Source organism: Haemorhous mexicanus, chromosome 13 (assembly GCF_027477595.1).
Source record: "Haemorhous mexicanus isolate bHaeMex1 chromosome 13, bHaeMex1.pri, whole genome shotgun sequence".
Taxonomy (NCBI): domain Eukaryota; kingdom Metazoa; phylum Chordata; class Aves; order Passeriformes; family Fringillidae; genus Haemorhous; species Haemorhous mexicanus.
This window is the reverse complement of record NC_082353.1, coordinates 4,458,384-4,477,319: the sequence shown is the minus strand read 5'-3', so window position 1 is coordinate 4,477,319 and position 18,936 is coordinate 4,458,384. Positions and strand designations below refer to the sequence as shown.

The 18,936-nt window shown below is 52.0% G+C and overlaps 1 protein-coding gene across 1 annotated transcript in view; it reads right to left on the bottom strand.

The window, feature by feature from the left end:
• HCN4 (hyperpolarization activated cyclic nucleotide gated potassium channel 4) overlaps nt 1-18,936 on the bottom strand; it is a 102,033-nt gene that overhangs the window by 8,244 nt on the left and 74,853 nt on the right. Inside the window, exons 5-7 of the mRNA XM_059857965.1 lie at nt 9,555-9,701; nt 8,200-8,440; nt 5,430-5,594 (exon numbers count right to left, since the gene is read on the bottom strand). Coding sequence (XP_059713948.1) covers nt 5,430-5,594; nt 8,200-8,440; nt 9,555-9,701 — 553 coding nt within the window. The remainder of the gene's footprint in view (nt 1-5,429; nt 5,595-8,199; nt 8,441-9,554; nt 9,702-18,936) is intronic.

The window sequence follows — 18,936 nt, the reverse complement described above, 5'->3', positions numbered from 1 at the left end:
TAAACTCAATTATCCCCCAAAAACCACGGTGTCCCTGTGCAGAGCCAGAGCACAGCCACACTGCTGCAGGTCCAGCACACCCTGAATGATGTTACCTGGTGAGTCTCAGCACAGCTGCACTCCAGATAAACAAAGCTCTTCCCTCCCACTCTTCACACAGAGCTTGGCAGGATGAAATAAAAATGGAATATCTGGAGCTGGGTAGGCTGTGAGTGTCCAGGGAGGGGTGAAGAGCTGTGGCATTCCCGAGGCTGGGACATCCTCAGGGCTCTCACTCATGACTGCAGACTGCAGCCAAGAGGTGCCTTCCTGAGTGGCACCAGTGCCAAGGTGCCTGCACGCCCTCCCCAGAGCCCTGCTGGAGCTGGCAGCTGGCACAGGACAGGCTCTGGGACCCTCTGGACATGCTGGCACTGTCAGCTGCTGCTCTCGAGTGTGGGCAGGCTGCAGACAGCTCCTGGAGTGCCTTCAAGGCAAGGAGAGGCCCCAGGAGGAGAGGTGTCACTGGTGAGCAGCTCCTTCTTCATGTGATTAAAAAGAGGGCTAAAAATTATTTATAAAGGGGCTGGAATGGTAAAATGTTCCCTGAGCAGGTGTTTTATCTCGGTGCAGACAGCAAAGAGCTTTGTGGGCAACAAAGAGCAAGGCCAAGGTCAGGGATGGGGCTCCTGAGATCTCCTCAGCACCCTGCTCCCTCTCCTGGAGTGCTGGGGCTGTGCTTTCCCCTGAGTCCCAGGAGAATGGCACTCCATATCCAGGTGAGCATGGCTGCCAGCTCCCCTGCACTGAGCTGAAGGGATTTACATTCCCCCATGGCTGGTGAGTTACTGACCCCTTTTCTTAGGCTAAACACCCCCAGGCTGGGCCTTGGCTTCCAAAAAAAAAAGGAAATTGAGATATTCAGTTCCTGCTGAAGCCCAAGTTCCACCTGTGCTAGGGAGCACTCCCAGGTGTGATTCACCTGAGCCACCTCAGGAGAGACACAGCACACCCTGAGTGCTTTTCCTCTGGGCTGAGCACACCCAGATCCCCACGGTGGTGTTCAGGGGAGACAGAGAAACGCACGAGGGGCACCTGAACTTTGTTTCCTCATGGACAGTTACATTGGTAGTTATTCAGGTGATGGGAGAGGACACCACACAGGAGCAGCTCTCAGGGCTTGGATAAGAATCCCCACCTGTGCCAAGGGCTGGGAATTTGAAAGGAAGCTTTGTGCCAAAGCACACACCCTGTACCACTGCACACCTGGGCCACAGGCACTTCTCTCCCTGCACCATTGGGTCCAGATCAGAGCTGTCTGTCTGTCTCCAGCTGGATTTATCTCCTCATGGCCAGATCATCCTGCTCCTCTCACCTGTGGGGGTTACTCACCTGCCCACTGAACAAACCTGGGACTTTATTTGGTTAAAGTGAAAGCTGGTGTTGAACTGGAGTTATTTGCATTCTGTTGGAATCCAAAATGCAGAAAACTCTCAGAACTTTGGGCCTGTAAGCCCAAGCTTAGAATTAAACACAGAATTTGATCTGAGACCTTGGAAAAGCCTTCCAGACTTTGGTGACAGAAGTGAGAATGTGGATTTATAGTTTAAAGCAGAGACATGTTAAGTTAGGTAAAGTTTAGAGTTTTAGAGTACAGCACTGTAGGTTTGTGTGTCATAACATGATTGGCTAAGAAAGCTCACACTGTAGCATGAGTCCATAAGATGAAATATTTAAGGATTGGGTCAAAAACATAAATATCCTTGTTGGCAGTATTTTATTGGTTAATAAATCCTTAAAAGGCCTTGTAACTAGAGGCCTTGTGACCTTCTGATATGTGAGCCAAACTCACCCTTTCTGCCTCCGTAGAAGATAAGAACAATAAATCACATCATCTAAAGCAACTCAGAGGTCCTGTCTCTAACTCATGCAAAATTCCTTCACAAATCCTCAGAAGTGCCAAAGGGAGCAGCCCCAAAACATCCCAGCTCCCCCTTTGTGAGCATCACTGTCCCTGCAGAAGGGATGGGGAGCTGGGCTGGCAGCAAAGGCAGCGCAAGGACAAGCAGGGAGTCTGAGGCAGAGCTTGGCACTGCTCCCAGCTGCTCTCCTCCCTGGCTCACCTGGCCCAGGCCAGCCCTGCCTGGAGGCAGCACAGCCCAGGGGATTAGTCAGGACTAGACAGGGCTGCAAACCCAACAGCATCTCAGCTGCACAACTGTGGTCACGAGCTGGCAGGCCAAGAGTTTGGGAACAGCAATTTCTGTGGTTTGTTTAGAGACAAAGCTTTTAACATTTCTACCACTGCAGTATGTTGAACAGACACTCTCTTACTGCAATAATATCATAAATTATATTTAGAGGCTGGAATTGTGTTCTCTTGGCTTTTCTTTGGTTTTTTTGGCATCTGCAATGCCTGGAGGAAACCTAAGGCATCTTTAATACTGACTTCACTGGGATCCTTGTATCAAAACACACACGAGTGGCATTCAAAGTATATGCATTTCAAATGTGGGAAAAACTTCCTGGGGAAAAAGAAAACAAGAACTTCCTCTGGCTCCCAGGAGGCTTTCAGCTCTCCCCAGTGCCCTTGCTGTGGGTGGGAGGAGCTGGTGGCAGGCATTTCTGGGTGTACCACAACACATGGAGCAGTGGCAGAGCATCTTTGACAGCATTCACCACCCCTGCTGGGCTTACTCTCAATGAGCACTTAAGTGGTGGTGTTTTACAAGTGCAAATACTTGTGGAAATCTCATTTTAAGCTCCAGTGGTCACTGAAAGCCAGTTTCAAAGGCAGGCAGGAACAGAAGGGTGTGATTTACGTAAAGGAGCACGGCAAACTGGGGCACTTCACCAACACTGCCAGACAGAAATTACTCACTGCAGAGAGCACAGCATCCCTGCAACCACAGACACTACACAGAGCCTCACAGCCTGCCCAGGAACAGGGGCACACAGCCTTAGAGCCTGGCTAGGAACAAGGAAGAGGGCTGAATTCAACAGGCAGAATATGATCATTAATCAGTGATTTCTGACCAATTTCTTTTCTGATTTCTGGGTTTCAGACCAATTTCTTTGAGTGCTCACCTTCCAGCCCTGAGCCTGTGGAGTGTCACATGTGTGACATTCTGCAGGTAAAGGAGCTCTCAGAGCCTGAAGTTACTCAGACCTAAACAGGGCCACAAATCTTTGTAGCATCCCAGCCTCTGTCAAGTCATGGAGATGAATCCCTTCCTGCTGTAAGAGCAGAGGTTCAAGGCTCCACCTCAGCTCTTTGCCCAGAGCTCTGTGTGCCTGCCAGCTCCATGCACAGCGCATGTTCCTGCAGGAAGCCATGGCAGCACAGGCTGGAGGGCTCTGGCCCCTCTCCTCTGCCCACCCACTGCTTCCAAACTGCTCAGCCCTGCTGTGGGAGTGTCTCATCCCACCTCAATCAACCAATCCTGCTCCTGGGTGGGCTGAGATTTTCCTCCCTGCTCCCTTGGTGCACAGGGGAAATATTGGATGGATCTTACCCTGCTACCAAAACAGAGACAGGACCCTCTGAACCTTCCTGTACTCACTGTGGCCTGGGCTTCCCAAGACACTGTCCCCCTGGGTTTCCCAAGGACATTGTCACCTGGCAGAAAGGAGCCAGTGAATGCACCACTGATGTGGAAAGAGGCTTCCATCTGCTTCCTCCTTGTGCACAGATCCTGAACTGGGTGGTACAGGACCAAAACTGGTTCTGCTTCTGTTCATCCCTGCTTTTCAAGAACTCGACTTCAGTCCTCCCGAATGATTCCTGCACTTCCAGAGAGCCTCAGCAGAATGCAGTAACCTTGAATTCCCTCCAAAGTCACAGGCTGGTACAGATTACTGCACTGCTCCTTCTGGATGGTGCACATTCCAGAGGAAGGGAAGAAATGCCTTATTTACAAAGTCAGGGAATGCCATGGGATCTGCCAGCTCCAGTAGGGTGCCCAGAGCTCCCCTGGACTCTGTGGGGCAGCTGAGGAGAGCTGGGCACCACCAAGGGCTATGGAGGAGCCATTTCACCACAGTTCAGATGTAGAGTTAAGGGAGCAGGCAGCTCTCGAGGGTGAGTGCCAGGGAAACCAGGGCACAGCAGGACTTCCAGTGGCACAGGGACCAGCGGAAGGAAGGGGGGGCAGTGGCAGAGCCCTGCAGCAAGGGGCCTGTTGTTCCACTTGCTCTGTGTCACCTTCTGACCTTATGCTGAAATTTGCAGCTGTCTGTGGAAGGGGAGCTCTCTCAGGGGAAGAAGCACGTGAGGTTCTTTGTGCTGGGTCAGAATTTTCCATGGATTTCAGTTACGTGTGCAGGGGCACAGAGCACAGGACAGGAAGCACGGGATGTTCTGCCCACCTGATCCCAGAGAGCAGCAGGCTGGAAAGCTGAGCAGCACTGAGCACCCAGACCTGCAGAGCTTAAGATAAAGCCAAGCTGGCCCATCCCTGCATTGATTTTTACATTTTCTCTGTGGTTTGTACAGCCTCACTGAAACAACCCCAGTGCTGGGCCTAGTGCCACTTCGACCAGGGCCTGATTAGCCTGGGCTTTGCCAAAGCTTGTCCTCAGCTCAGAGCCTTTTCCTCAGGGGTCCCACTCGGTGATCTGCAGCAGGTAATGAGATGCAGAGAATCCAGTGTCCCTGGCAGGAGAAGCCCCAGAGGCACTGCAGCCCTTGCTGGGATGCCAGCTTAGCCCCTATCCCCCTCCCCTGATGACCCTCCTGGCCCTCTGCATTGTGCTCAGAGCTCCACTGAGCTTTCCATGCAGAAAGCAGTGGGAATGCAGGCACTGTGAGGGGATGGATAAGGAGCTGCAGGAGTTAGACTGGGACTCCAAAATGCTCCTCAGCTCTGCAGCCTTCCTGCATGACCTGCGTGAGTCACTTATCTCTGTTAAACACCTCTGGTTGTGACCAAGGAATGTTATCCTGGTCTTTAGTTGGGAAAGAGACACCTGGAAAGGATGTCTGCAGCACAGGTTGTGTCTCCCACAGGACAGGGACCATCCTGTGATGGGTCACTGTGAGCTGTGACCATCACAGAATCCCAGAATAGCCTGGGTCAGAATGGACCTTAAAGGTGATCTAGCCCAGGCCCCCTGCCATGGGCAGGGACACCTTCCACTGTCCCAGGGTGCTCCAAGCCCTGTCCAACCCGGCCTTGGGCACTTCAGGGATCCAGGGGCAGCCACAGCTGCTCTGGGCACCCTGTACCAGGGGCTCACCACCCTCCCAGGGAAGGATTTCTCCCTAATATCCACCCTATCTTACCCCCAGTAGGTTTAGATTGGAGTCCTTCAGGGAGCTGAACCTGGACAAGGAGAGCCAGGCTGGGATCCCCTTCCCTTCCCACCTGCAGCCCAGAACTGAGCCCCAAGCCTGGAGAAGGGCTGCCAAGGCAGCAGGTAAGGAAGGAGACTCTCCCCCCTGTACTCACCAATCCTGTCCAGCCTGTCCAGAGCCACGGTCTCGAAGGCTCTCCTCATCATGGGGTACTCCTCCAGAACCTCGTTGAAGTTGTCCACAGACAGCGAGTACAGGCGGCAGTAGGTGTCGGCGCGCACGCTGGCCGTGCGCCGGCCGCGCGTCAGCAGGCAGATCTCTGCAGGCAGAGAGAGGCTGAGACAGGGCATGGGCACCCCCACAGCACCCTGCACCCCTCCCTGCAGTGCCCTCCCAGGCTGCCCTCCCACAGGAAATAGCCACAGTTCCCATTCTGTGTGTACACTGACAAGGAGCTGCCACACGCAGCTGCCCTCGGGGGTTTGCTGGCTCAGTCAGGCACACCAGGTTTGTTTGGGGGATTATCAAAGGCAGCACTGTGTGTTCACACTGGAGGAGTTGTGTTTCTCCAGCTCCTTGTGGGCACTGGGAGCAGAAGGTCAAGCTGTGCTCTCATTGAAGCCAACTGTCTCTAGATTTGTAGAGAGGCTCTGTGCTGATCTGTGCCTTTGGTGCCTGGCTGTAATTTTGATCCCTGTACCTGGAACATTTGTCTTTCCAGAGTTTTCAAATATTTTCACGTCTATGCCATCAGCACTGCCACATCAGTGGCACCTCCCAGCTCGGGGTGTATTTACACTGCTGTCACACACTCCTCACTGCTCAGCTGGTTACTGAACACCAAGCCCTGCATTCAACCACAGCTCCTTGAAAACCCAACAGAGAGCTCCCAAATCCTGCTTTCCCACTGCTTGCACAGAGCCTGGGCAGCAGAGACAGGCACTTCAGGACAGATGGTGTGGGCTGCAGAGTGACAGCACTGTGCTCCCTGCGTGTGTTGAGTGCCAATCCTCCCTCCTGCACCATTCCTTGGATTCATGCTGAGCCTCCCCAGAGCCCTGCTACAGTAGCACCACAAGGCTCTGAGTGTGCTCCCAGGCTGCTTTCCCAGGGAAATAATGCTTAGGAGACAGTGCCACGAGTGTGAGGAGCTGTGACGGAATGTCACAGGCAAGTTCAATCCCATCTGGCACTCAGGCTATCCTGACTCCAACCCTCCAGCTTCAAATGCCAGGCTGCAAAACCCTTGTACCCAAGTGAGGTTGATCCACATGAACCAGGAGGAACAGGAGTGTGGGAAATGCATAATGGGAATTTTTTTGGAGAAAAGGCCTGGCAGGTTTTGCACTGTCTCCCCTCAGCAGATCATCAGGGGTGGTGCACTGAGAGCTTGTCCTGCAACCTGCCTGTCCGGGGCTGAGCTCTGCATGGGCTCTGACAGGAGAGGGGACTTTGTGTTTCTCATAAGAGCAAAGCCCCAAATCCTTCCCAGCCTCCTGCTGGTTCCACTGCTCCAGAGCTCTCTGCTCATACATTTTGCTCCCAGGACACTTTGCTGGGCCACACACAGGGCAGATGAGGGACAGTTTGTCCCTCCATGTTTGTCCAGTCCCTCATGCAGTAGATGCTGGACAGCAGGAGTAGGAATGTGCCTGCAGAACTGAGAACAGGCTGTTTTTACCTTTAGGTTCTCAGCTTCACCCACCTGTCAGAAAGAAATGAACCTGCAAGAACCAAGTTTCCCTGCTGTGTTTTGCTGACCTAGGTTGTGCAGTGCCCACCAGTCACCTCTCCCTGTGTGGGAAATGGATCTGTAGAGAATTCTCACAGCCTGACAGAAGGCTCACATATCTGTGTGCAAACCTTGAGATAAGAAATGCTGACTGAGAAATGCCATGGAACAGGACAGACATTGCTGGGAGAGAAATGGAACCAGAAACAACTTTCAAAGGATGGCCTTGCAACTAAGACTGGAGAAATGGAACTATGAAAGATGAATTTTACATTATTGGCTTTAAAGTATTTCCAGCATGGTGTGACAAAAGCTGATAGGCCAAGAAATGCTTATAATGTAATTAGGAAATAGTTGGCTTCTAATTGTGAGGGTGTGATTATAACATCTGGATTGTCTCACCCTTCTCATGAGACTGAAAATGGAATAAAAGTTTTTCAAACACCTCTCAGCTGCCCCATCTCTGGGTCAGAAAAGGGCTGAATCCAACACCCCTACACCATCCTGTGGGAATCCATAAAACCAGAGGGTTTTGAGAAAGCTGCAAAAGGCAGGCCTCAGAGACAGCAGGACTGTGATTGGAGCTAAGTGATAGCCATGAGATTGGTCAGCAGAAAAATTATGTAAGGAGTAGAAAAGGACAGATAGAACAATGGTCTGTGTATTAACGCTTGTCTGGAATAACTCCCTAAGCTGCAGAAAAGTTTATCTAGTGAGATATGAGGAAGTTTTAAGATTATTTGAACTCTGTGCATTGTGTTTTAATGCTCACAAGCAGGTTTTGAATTTGAAATATGCAAGCATTGTTTTAACAGAAGGTACACGTGCTTACAGTGGTTGGACAGAACTACTGTCAATATGCTTTTGCTTTGTGTGATTGGTCAAAAAACTTTTAAAGTGAGTTGTAGCATTGAGTTCTTGGTCTGCTGCCTGGGATGTGAGCTGCTGGCATCTTCCCATTGCCATAATCATGTCATGAGAGTGATGCTGGAAAATCAAACAGCTCAAGGCACGTTCCTAGCAGTCCTGTCCTGTTTGTGATTTGTACAGAGACCCCAGCCAGTGATACATCCCCTGTCAGGGAAGCTGCCCAGAGATGGAGAAGGAAGTGCTGGGGTCAGTCCCATGTGGATCCAGGAATGGCTGAGCACAGCAGCCCTGTGGCTGTGCAGGCTCAGTGAGCAGCACACACCTCCAAAGTAGGAGCCATCGGCCAGCTTGGTCTCCTTGTTGCCCTTGGTGAGGACGCTGACCACGCCGTGCTGGATGAAGTACATCTTCTTGCCGATGGTGCCCTCCCGGATGATGTAGTCCCCGGGCTGGAACACCTCGAACTTCAGCTTGGTCAGCATGGATGTCACAAAGTTGGGGTCTGCGTTGGCAAACAAGGGCATGGAGGCCACCAGCTTGCGGCAGTTGAAGTTGATGATTTCCTGAGAGGTGTGGTGTGAAGGAGAGAGAGGAAGAGGAGAGGATGCACATTTGTTAGTCAACACCTAATGACCTGTGAAGATCCCCCCCCAGCCTGTGCATTTAAAGTGGGATAAAGTGGCTGTGCCCTGGTGTGGCTGGATGGGCTCTGGATGCTCAGAGCGGTGCTGGAGCCAGCACCACGCGCACCTCTGCCTCCCCCGAGCAGGGACAACACTCAAACCTCCCAAACACACACAGCATTCCTGTTTCTGCAGGAAACCTTGGGCTCTGAGGGAGCACAGCAGCAGTGAAATGCTGTCTGGCAAAGCCCAGGGCTCCTCTCTGGGCAGGTGCCATAACTCACCTTGGCAGCCCCTGGTTCTCTGCTGCCCTTGCTTGTCAATGAGCTGTAAAACAGCACAAATGTGCCCAGGAGGAGAATGATCTAGGGCAGATGGGGACAGTGTCAGGAGAGGAGGGAGAGGTGCTCACCAGGCACTGGGCAGAGGCTGGATCACCAACCCTGGCTGCAGAAAGCCCAGCTCAGCTGCTCAGCTGTCACCACAGCCAGGCTGTGCCTCCCCAGGGGCTCCGTGTCACTCGCAGGGGTGACAGCTCAGGAGCTGCTCTGTGCCCTGACAGCTCCCACTCAGGATCTGGTGCTGAGCCCATCACACAGCATAGCACTCCATGGGAACAGGGATAACTGGAGCAGGAAGAGAGAGAGCAGGGGAAGCATCTGTGTCCCCCCATGGGGGTTTTCAGAGGGGTGCCCTTTGAGACTTCAGCAAAACTAGTTTTAAATCCTGGCTGGCACTTGCTCAGCTCTTCTCTCTCCCATAGAGAGGCATTGCTGGGGGACAAAGACAGAAGACAGGCCTCTTCTGGAGCTGGTGAGTGACACACTGGTGACATCCCAGGGACAACCTGCATTGCCAGGCTTCAGCTGGGAAGGAAAGGAGGCTTCTCTGAAGGCTCCTCCTTCCCGTGACTCCCTCGGTGGGTGCGCCATGGATGACGCCAGCACTCCATGCCAAGTTTTAGCCAAATACAAAAGGTGGGAGCTTCCTGAGCCCCTGGCCCAGGAGCTCCAGAGCTCTCAGAGTGTGCCCTGCCCATTGACTGCCCTCTTACCTCACGCAGGGGCTCGCTCAGCTCCCCCAGGATGCTCTCCTCATCAAACATCTTGCCCTGGTAGCGGTGCTCGTAGTAGTCGTGGATGCGCTGCCGCATGTCAGCAGGCAGCTTGTGGAAGGACATGTACTGCTCCACCTGTTTGTACTGAGCAGGGACACACAAGAGCCACCAGTTACCAGGACATGTCACAGATTCATGGGCAGCCTGTGCTGGCCCTGCTCCCTTCCCCTGCAGCACTGGAAGGACATGTACTGCTCCTCCTGTTTGTACTGAGCAGGGACACACAAGGGCCACCAGGACATGTCACAAACTCATGAGCAGCCTGTGCTGGCTTCCCCTGCAGCACTGGAAGGACATGTACTGCTCCTCCTGTTTGTACTGAGCAGGGACACACAAGGGCCACCAGGACATGTCACAAACTCATGGGCAGCCCATGCTGGCCCTGCTCCCTTGCCCTGCAGCAGCAGGAGGGCCTGTGCCATCCATGGGGAGTGTGCAGACTGCCCTGCTGTGCTCCCCAAATGGCTGCCCTGTGGTTTAACCTTAAGCTCATCGTCAGCTGGGTGTCCTGTGCTCACTGCCTGGGTGCTGAGCAGCCTGTGCTCCCCTCCACACAACCCTGTGGCAGCAGCTCTCTGGCCACAGAGAGAAACACAACTTCCCCAAGCACTGTCCTGAAAAAGGCTGTGAGAAGATCAGAGAAAAGAATGATAAGCAATGCTTATCTTCACTTGCTGCACCTGTTGTTGTGAACATGTGGAATGGGTTATGGAGATTTGTTTACCAGAGGGTGATTTCTTAATTAGCCAATGCTGATGGTGTTTGGACAACAGGACCAATTAGGTCAACATGTATCAGTCTATAAAAGAACAATGAGTCTCTTAATAAAGATTATTATTAATCAGCCTTCTGTAATACATGGAGTCAATGCTAATTATTACCTGGCTGGGGGCTAATTACCCTGACAGCCCCAGCTGGGAGCAGGGCTGAGGAAGGAGCGCCACAGGACTGTGCAGGGTGGGAGCAGGAGAGTCCAAGAGCCCCCAGGTGTTGGAATGCAAGCCCCTCAGGGCACAGGCCCAGGGATTGAAATGAAACCCCAGAGAAACTGAGATATACAAAGCCACAAAGTGGAACAGAAATACAGATTTTAGCTTTTAGTAGAAACTTACACTAAGTGCCTTAACCTGTGTTAGTGTTCCCATAAACAACAAAAACTGACAGAAATACAGACACAGTTCTGAGTAATACTCTAGCAATGTTGTGTAAAATCTTAGTCCACTAGAATTAGGGCATGATTAGATTAAAAACAAAAACTAAAACCTTGTATTAAACTCATTAGTTTATAATCATACTTAACCTATACTATATATGCTAGAGACCCTTCCAGCTCACTTACTCCAGACTTGCCTACTCAAGATCCCACTCAGTTGCTGTTTCACTACTGCTACGTATCCCCTTGGAACTCTCACCTTCAGAAGATCTTAGAAGAATATAGAATAAAAACTTGAGTGTGGCACAGCAGCAGCCTGTTCCTTTTACTCTCACCTAGGGTGAATCACAAACCCACAGCCCAGGAAGGTTTTTCCACGGCACATGGCAGGACAGTGGCCAGCTGGGCTCCAGAGCTGTCACAGAGGTTGTCACAGCCCCGGGGGCTGTAGCAGGGCAAGCACAGAACCTGCCCTGGCTGTGGGCTCACAGCAGAGGGGCACACCCAGATCAACACCCCAGCTATTGGGCTGGAGCTGCAGTCCCACTTCTCCCCTCGGTGCCTCTGCTTTCTCATCCTTTCTTCCCCTTTTCTTCACTCCTGTGCCCCAAGGACTCACCCTAGTCCTTCCACATTTTCACCTGATGGTTCACATTTCCATGGGATCACTTCCAGTGGAATACAGGGCACACAGAGCAGCTTTAGGGATGGACGGTGCTTTCTGTGAGTAAAGGACACTTCCCCAAGGGCCAGGGCTGTACCAGGGTCCTGCTGCCCTGCAGGTGCTGCAGGACAAGGTGTGTGCAGGGAATGGTCACACTCCTCTCAGTACAGGACACAATGCTGAGTGCACTGCACTGATTGCTGACAAAAGGACTGTGCTGCTCCTTCCCAGCCCTATTTCCCTTCTTCTCCCTCATATGTGTCCCTGAATGTCCCTTTAGTGCAGGAGAGCCTGATTAGTGATGTTGTGCTCGTTACAGCCCCGGGTCCTGCTCCAGGGACAGCCAGTGCTGGCACTGCCACCATGCATGAGAGGGCATCACTCCAAGGAGCCAAGGTGGCAGAGGGGACACTTGGGGCTCCCTGGCATTCCCAAAGCACAGGAACTGCCTGGAAAGGCTCCTGATCCCTCCAGCCTGACCAAAGGCAAGGGAGCCCCCACCTCCCACTGGCCCTTTGTCACCTGTGTGGCTCAGGCTCTGCAGGGATGGCTGTGGCAGGACAGGATGTGCTGGGTGCCCAGAGGAAGTGAGGCAGGGAAAGGAAGTGGAAAGCAGCAGCAGAGAGGAAGACAGCAGCTCTCTTGTGGGCAACTCACCCAGAGAGAGTTTAGGAGGTTTTGGTGTTGAAGCAGAAGGTTTCAGGGTTTTTGATGTCTCCTGCCACTGGAGAGGCACTGCAGCCTGAGACACCCATGGGACCTGGCAAACCAGGCACAGGATGTGTGGGACTCTCACCAGGGAAAGGGGAATCATGAGGCACGAGCTTCTGCTGACTCAGGTTTATTAAATTCATCTAAAATCCACCAAGAGCTCTGCTTGCTTTAATGCTGCGTTTTTGTTGAATAAATGATTTGCCAAAAATATCCCCTTAGGCTCTCAGCTTTAGTGCAGTGATTGAGCTGGAGCAGTGACCAGGATCACCAGGTGCCTCTCCTCACCTGCTGCAGCCACCTGCCCCTGTCCCTGTCCCTGTCCTCTGCTCCACTGGCACTTGCTGTCCTTCTTAACTGCCCTTTGCTCCTTGGGAAAAACATCCCCACGCTCCAGAAATGCCCCAGCATGGCTGGGTGGGATGAGTGGGACTCTGCTTATTCACCACTGAACATGGATTTATGGCTTTGCAACAAAGAGCAATAAATTACTGCTCTGCAGTGTCCCCAGGGCTTGTCAGAGTCCCCTGTCACCGCTGTCCCCAGATAAGGCTCCCAGGGAAAACAGGACAAATTTACTCCCCCACCAATAAAGGCCCTGCTTCCCATTGCCAATGGAAATCAGGGTTATAAAAGCAAGCTGGGAAATAAGGAACCATCATTCTCTGCCATGATTAAGGAGAGGGAAATCTTGTCTCTCCTGCCTCTGCTGGTGCTCCCTCCTCTCAGCCATGAGGGTTTTGGGGCCCTCAGCTCTCCCTTGTGCAGAGATGGGGTCAGAACTGAAAGCACCAACCCCTTCTTTCCATGGCTGAGAAACTGAAGATTCACTGGGGTTTTCCCCCTTCCCTTGGAACTGCTGAAGGCCCCACTCTTGTGGGGTCAGGCAGATGATGCCACGCTCAGCTGGCCCTCTCTGAAGCCACTTGGTGTCCCTTTGCTGCCTTCCAGCCCCTTCCCCTCCTCACTCCTCCTCCTCTCTGCTCAGCTCCCACTTGTCTGCCTGTCCCCAGCCTGACCTGTGCTCAGAGCTTAGTGGCCTCTCTGAGCTCAACTAAAAACACTCATTTAGGAATTATTTAAATCTCTCTGAAGACAATCGAGCCCATTTAAATCCCAGCTCATTTTCTTAAGTCTGTTTTTCCTCAAATAGCCCTTGAAGGAGGTATTAATATATCAAAAGGAAACCATTCAGCTGAGGATTTTTGCTCCTCTAGCTGGCCACTTTCCCTCCTCTCCCACCACTTCCCTCCCCTTCTAGCAAAGCTCTGACACTCACAGCCCAAAGAGAACTGAGTATTTTAACTCCTTCCATGCCCTCAATATCCATCAGGAACCCTCCTCTCTCTGGCAGGGGTAAATCACTGAACAGGCTCAAGCTTGCCCCAGTTCTGAAGGTGAGAACCACCAGGCACAGGGGGGATTATTGGGGTGTCCTGTGCAGGGCTCCACAATGCCTGAGGGTCCCTCCCAAACCTGCACATTCCATGGTTCTGGCACTGCTTGGATCCTTCCAGGATTAGCCTGAGATCACTGTGGCACTGGGTTTAATCCCAGTCACAAATATCTCCACTTCTGGAGCCCACAGAAGTCACCAGAGAGGCACCTGTGGGAGGAGCAGGAGGCTCCAGAGAAGCATTTCAGCTCAGGGAAGGGTGGTGGTGCCAAGGCTGGGGTAGGAGCCACCCTGAGCAGTGCTGGGGCTCTCCAAGGGGGAAGATCAGCCCATGGGATTCACCACATGGAGCCTGCTGACAGGACACAGCACAATCTTTGGTTTCTTTTCCCTGGTTAGAAGTCAGAGTGCAGCTCCCCAGCATTCAGGAATCATCAAACCCAAGGAAATGCTGACTTCTGGGGTTTTTTCTCTCTTAAGCCATTCATACTCCCACCCTCAGGATCTATTCTATCCCATCTTGCTCCACATGGTCATTCTCATGGAGTCACAGGTGGGGATTAAGGAACAACAGAAGTTCTGTGACATAAACCTGGCAGCTACCTCCCTTCTGCAAGAGCTTTATGTGATGTCCTGGATGTGAGCCTTTCCAAAGGCTGGATTAATTGATTCCTGTACCATGGCCCTGGCTCACTGTGCTCATTTTGTCAGATTTCCACCAGAAAATGATGTTTAAGTGTCACTTCCTGGGAAACCTGGACACTTTTTCCCTTAGTGCACGGTACCATGGAGTATTATCTTACTCAGGGTCAGGCTCCTGATCTCTTGCTGTGGTACAGACAATTCCTGGAGCTTTTTTCCCCACTTTCTGTCCAGATTCCTTGCACTGGGGATGGCTGTGAGTTGCCTCCCCTCACTCCCATTAGTTCCTGTTCAAGCAGGGATTTTGGACAATCCCATTCCTGTTCAGGCAGGGATTTTGGACAGTCCCATTCCTGGGCTGGGAGGTGGCACTGGGCTGAGCAGGATCAATAATGAGCCTGATGAAGCTCCTGTTTGCCTCTGACCATCTCTGCTGCTCAGGGCTCTGAGGAAAGCAGAGGCAGGAGCTGTGGGACAAATCCCTCTGCATGAACTGTGGGTGCTGAGCCCTAAGGTCTAATCCTGTGCATGCCAAGGGAATGCAGCATGGACAAACCTCACATCAGGGCTATGGAACAGCCTGGCTTCCCTGGGAATGGCCCTGAAGGGAGTGCCTGGCTGGGCTGGAGAGGCCACACCTGCCAGAAGGCACTAGGCCAGTGCAGGGCACTCCTGGCCATGGTCAGTTCATCTTTAGAAGTATCACAGGACATTGTGGAGATGTCAGCTCACTGGAGCCACACATCTGGAATGGGACAGGGCAAAGGGAGCAGGGGCTGTGTGTAGTGAGGGACTAGGACTGCTGGGAGCAGCAGGACAGGTGGCTCTGGGGGAGGCTCTGTGCTGCAGCATCAGCTATTTATTTATTTATTTATTTATTTATTTATTTATTTATTTATTTATTTATTTATATGCAGCTCCAGTGCCAGCATGAACTCCCAGACTGATACTGAGGTTTGAAACCCCTCCCTGGGATGGAAGAGCTACCAAGGCAGGGATGTTCCCTTGACATGACAACACAGGCAGGTGCCACATGGTGGTCACAGGAGAGAAGGACCTGTCTGCCTTCCAGGCCCAGGGTGCAGATGTCACAATCTGAGCTGTTTCTGCCATGTTTTACAGCCTCAGAATGAGCCTGCTCTCAGGGATGGGTAAACCAAGTTTAAGCCCACCAGTGACATATTCTCCTGCAAGAGCAGGAACTGCTCATCCCTGGTCTGGTTAAGGCAGTTTGCACCACAAGACATTCTGCAAAGAAGCCATGAGGTTTTCATTTAACAAACATTTCTGTTTTATAACCAACCCAGGATTCTTTCAGGGAAAGGATTAAATAAACCTAAACCAACTGACACAATTTCTGAGTTTCTGGCTGAGGTGAACACCCCATTGCCTGTTTCTTGTATTCTTTTGGCTCTGCCAAGCAGCCAGAACCCCCTGATTGCAGAGAAGCAAAGCTGCCCTGGGCAGTGCTGGGAGCCCAGGGCACAGCAGGGGCCCTGACACAATCACTGGAGCCATCATTTATCAGCCCTGTTATCAGCCCAGGCTGCTCTGATTGACAGTAGTGTGGGACACAACAGTGCTCAGGCCATCTCTGCACACAGGGAACAAAAACCCAGTGCTGGCATGACAGGATAAAGCCAGGCTCTCCAAACTTTTTCCAATTAGGAAATTTGATTACATTTTGCATTTGATTAAGTGCTGCAAACACCTTTCATTTCTGGAGTGCTGCACTCCCTGCCCTCTCCTTCACACACATTACCCAAGGAGTGAGTGAGCTCTGCAGCTCCCTGACCTCCACCGTGGGTGCTGGCTCAGGTGACTTCTCCAGAATGCCTGTGAGCTCAGGGAATGTGGGGACAACCCCTGAGAACTTCCTGGTGACCAGTCCTCTCAGGAATGTCACTTCCAACCCTGCCCAGAGTAGTGAAGTTCCCCCTGGCAGCTCAGTGGCAGAGAACTGTGGCAGTGTGTGCCTGCTGCAGGCTCCCAGAACAGCTGTCAGAGCCACCACAGTGTGTCTGTGCCCCTGAGCCCCAGCAACCACCACAAAGGGTTAATTAGCTCTGTGGGCATGGTGCCAGGCTGGTGGGATTATCCAGGAAGGATCTGTGCCCCCAGTGCCCTGCACAGGCTCATGGGGAGCAGGAGCAGGATTCCAGCTCCTGCCCACTGGCAAAGCAGATCTGGATTCCCAAGCCAGGGGCTGGATCTGCATCTGGGCACTCAGCAACACCTGAAAGGTTCTCCTCAAGCCAATCTGTCTAAATATTCTGAGGTTAATGAGACTCGTGAGCTCTGCAGCACCCTGGAGCTGTGAGTTCCACAGTTTCCTCATGGACCATAAAAAGCCCAAATCCCTCTTTAAACTTGTTACTAATAAAACCATGATTTTACTATTAAAATAAAACTATTATTTTGCTATTATTAGATTGGTGTCCAAGAAGGAGCATGGACTGCCTGAGCCCCAGGACAGGTCCCCAGCTCTCAGAGCACTGGGCAGGCCAAGGGCACTGTCTGGATTTCCTCCCCAACAAATCCTGGTCCAGCATCCCCAACAGGGATAGAACATTCCAGTTGTTTTATTTCATCCTTTCCCATGACTAAACCTTCCCCAGTTTCTCTCTGCTGAGTTCAGGGTGCTGACAGAAGGGCTGAAATGTTCCAGCTGCACAATGAAGTGCTTGGGTAGGCAGAGCAGGGATCAGCTGGGGGCTGTGCAGAGGTGTGAGGAGCTGAGGGGTGATGGCAGTGCTCTGCAGGGCTTCTGAAGTGATTCTCTCTCCAGTGTCCCCCTGCAATCCTGCTGCAGCACGTGCTGCTTCAGAGACACTGCTGGCTGATTCTTCTGATCTCAATATGGTAAAGACCTTGGCCACGTTTGAAAGTTCTGCTTTAAAAAAGAAAAGGAACCCTTGAGCATTAGGATTTCCATAGCAGCATTATTAGGGTGCCACTGTGAAGGTCTCCTGGGCTTGGGGAGCCCAGGCAAAGAGGCTGTGAAGAGCCTAATGACAAGGGAAAGTGCAATCCCAACCCAGAGTCAAGAGGTATTTTAAAAACAGGAGGCACTGCATGGACTGCTCATGGAGGAGGAAGAGTGGGGAAGGAGTGGGGAGAGCAGATCCTGAGGGGAGATGAGGCTCTGGAAGGAGAGATTAGGGCTTTAGTGGGCTCTGCAGTGCTGACAGCAGCAAGCCCTGCCTCTCAGTGATGCCTCAGGTTTAGCTTTGATATTTTTCAGGTTCTGTGCTGCTTTAGTGAGTGGGTCTGGGCTTTGTGTTAGGGGATGGTGAGCTCTCTGCACAGAGCAGGGAGACACAACAATTCCTGCTCCAGCTCCGGACCAAGGACAAAGGATCCAGATCTCAGCCCCAAGAGCACAAACAACGGGGACCAAAGAGAGAAAACAAGAAGGATGGGACTGCATGGGCTGGAGCTGGAATTGGACAATTAACTCCAATATACAAATGGCCCAAAACTTATAAAAAGTGACAGACCCTGTGAGCAGCTGTCCATTCTTCTGTGGCCATTTTGGGTTGTGCTGCCCAAGGTGGATCCGTTGAGGAGATCCTTTTAATAAATCCCTACTTCATTCTTGAGCTCAGTCTAGTCTCTGTTCTAGGTGAGCCTTCACAAGGGATCAGCAGCAGTCCCTGCTCTGGGTGTTCATGGGGAGCTGAGCCTCCCTGCACCCGCTGGGATGGGAGAGTGACCCTGACTGAGATAGATGAGGGATGGATGGGTGACTCTCACAATTAAAAGGCAAATACCATCTATATGTGTTAAGAGAAGTTGTACAGATTTATAGTTAAGTTTCACCCCCGCCTTGTGCTGTTATCAGGGGTGGCCTGGGTTTGGGACAGTTGGGAGGGTCAGCTCCTGACTGTGGCAGCACCTGACCTCCAACTGAGGTTTAAGGAAGTGATCTCCACCACTGGGCAGATGGACAGAACTTTGGGGGAACTAAAGGGTTAAAAAAGCAAACCTTCCATTGTGTGGATGAGCACATGGTGGGAAAAATCCTCTGCTCCTGGTGCTGTAATATTTTCTCTATTCAGTCTTCTGTTGTATTTTTGATGAGGTTTTAATAAACCTTTTCAACTGTTTTGGAAGTGAGCATCATTTCTCACAATGGGGGCTGAGCACCCCTGCCCTGCTCCAAGGAACTGCAGAGAGCAGCACCATCACCCTCCCCACCCTCAAGGTTACAGAGCACTGGGGAGGAGGAGAGGCTGTGCATGGTGACTTGACAGAAATGCTAATCCAGCTGAGCTGCAGGATTAGGGAAAGAAATGAATAGGAGAACCTGCAAAAAGCATGAAAACAACAGGCATATCTGGCTGGTTTATTCCTCTCCTGGGCAGGGAACAGTCTTCCTCTGATGTGAGCTGGAGGGGAATTCTGCAGCCAGTGATGAATAAAGGCTGGAGCTGATCCATGAACAGCTGCAGAGGGTCTTGTACCCCTGCTCCTCTCCTTGACCCCCTCCACCAGCACCTGCACCAGCTCTGGCACTCATGGGCTCAAAAATAAGCTCTTTCAACCCACTGATGTGACAGGAAACAAACATGGGAGAAGAGGTGAGCTCAGTGAGAGGCTCTGGGAAGCCAGGAAGGTGTGCCCAGCTGAGCACAGTGCCAGGGAGCCCTGGGTGAGAACAGGCTCAGTTCTTGGTCAGAGCTGTCACATCCATTCAGGTACAACACCATGCTGCACAGCAGCACTTGGGGCCATTGTTCTGCCAGTATCC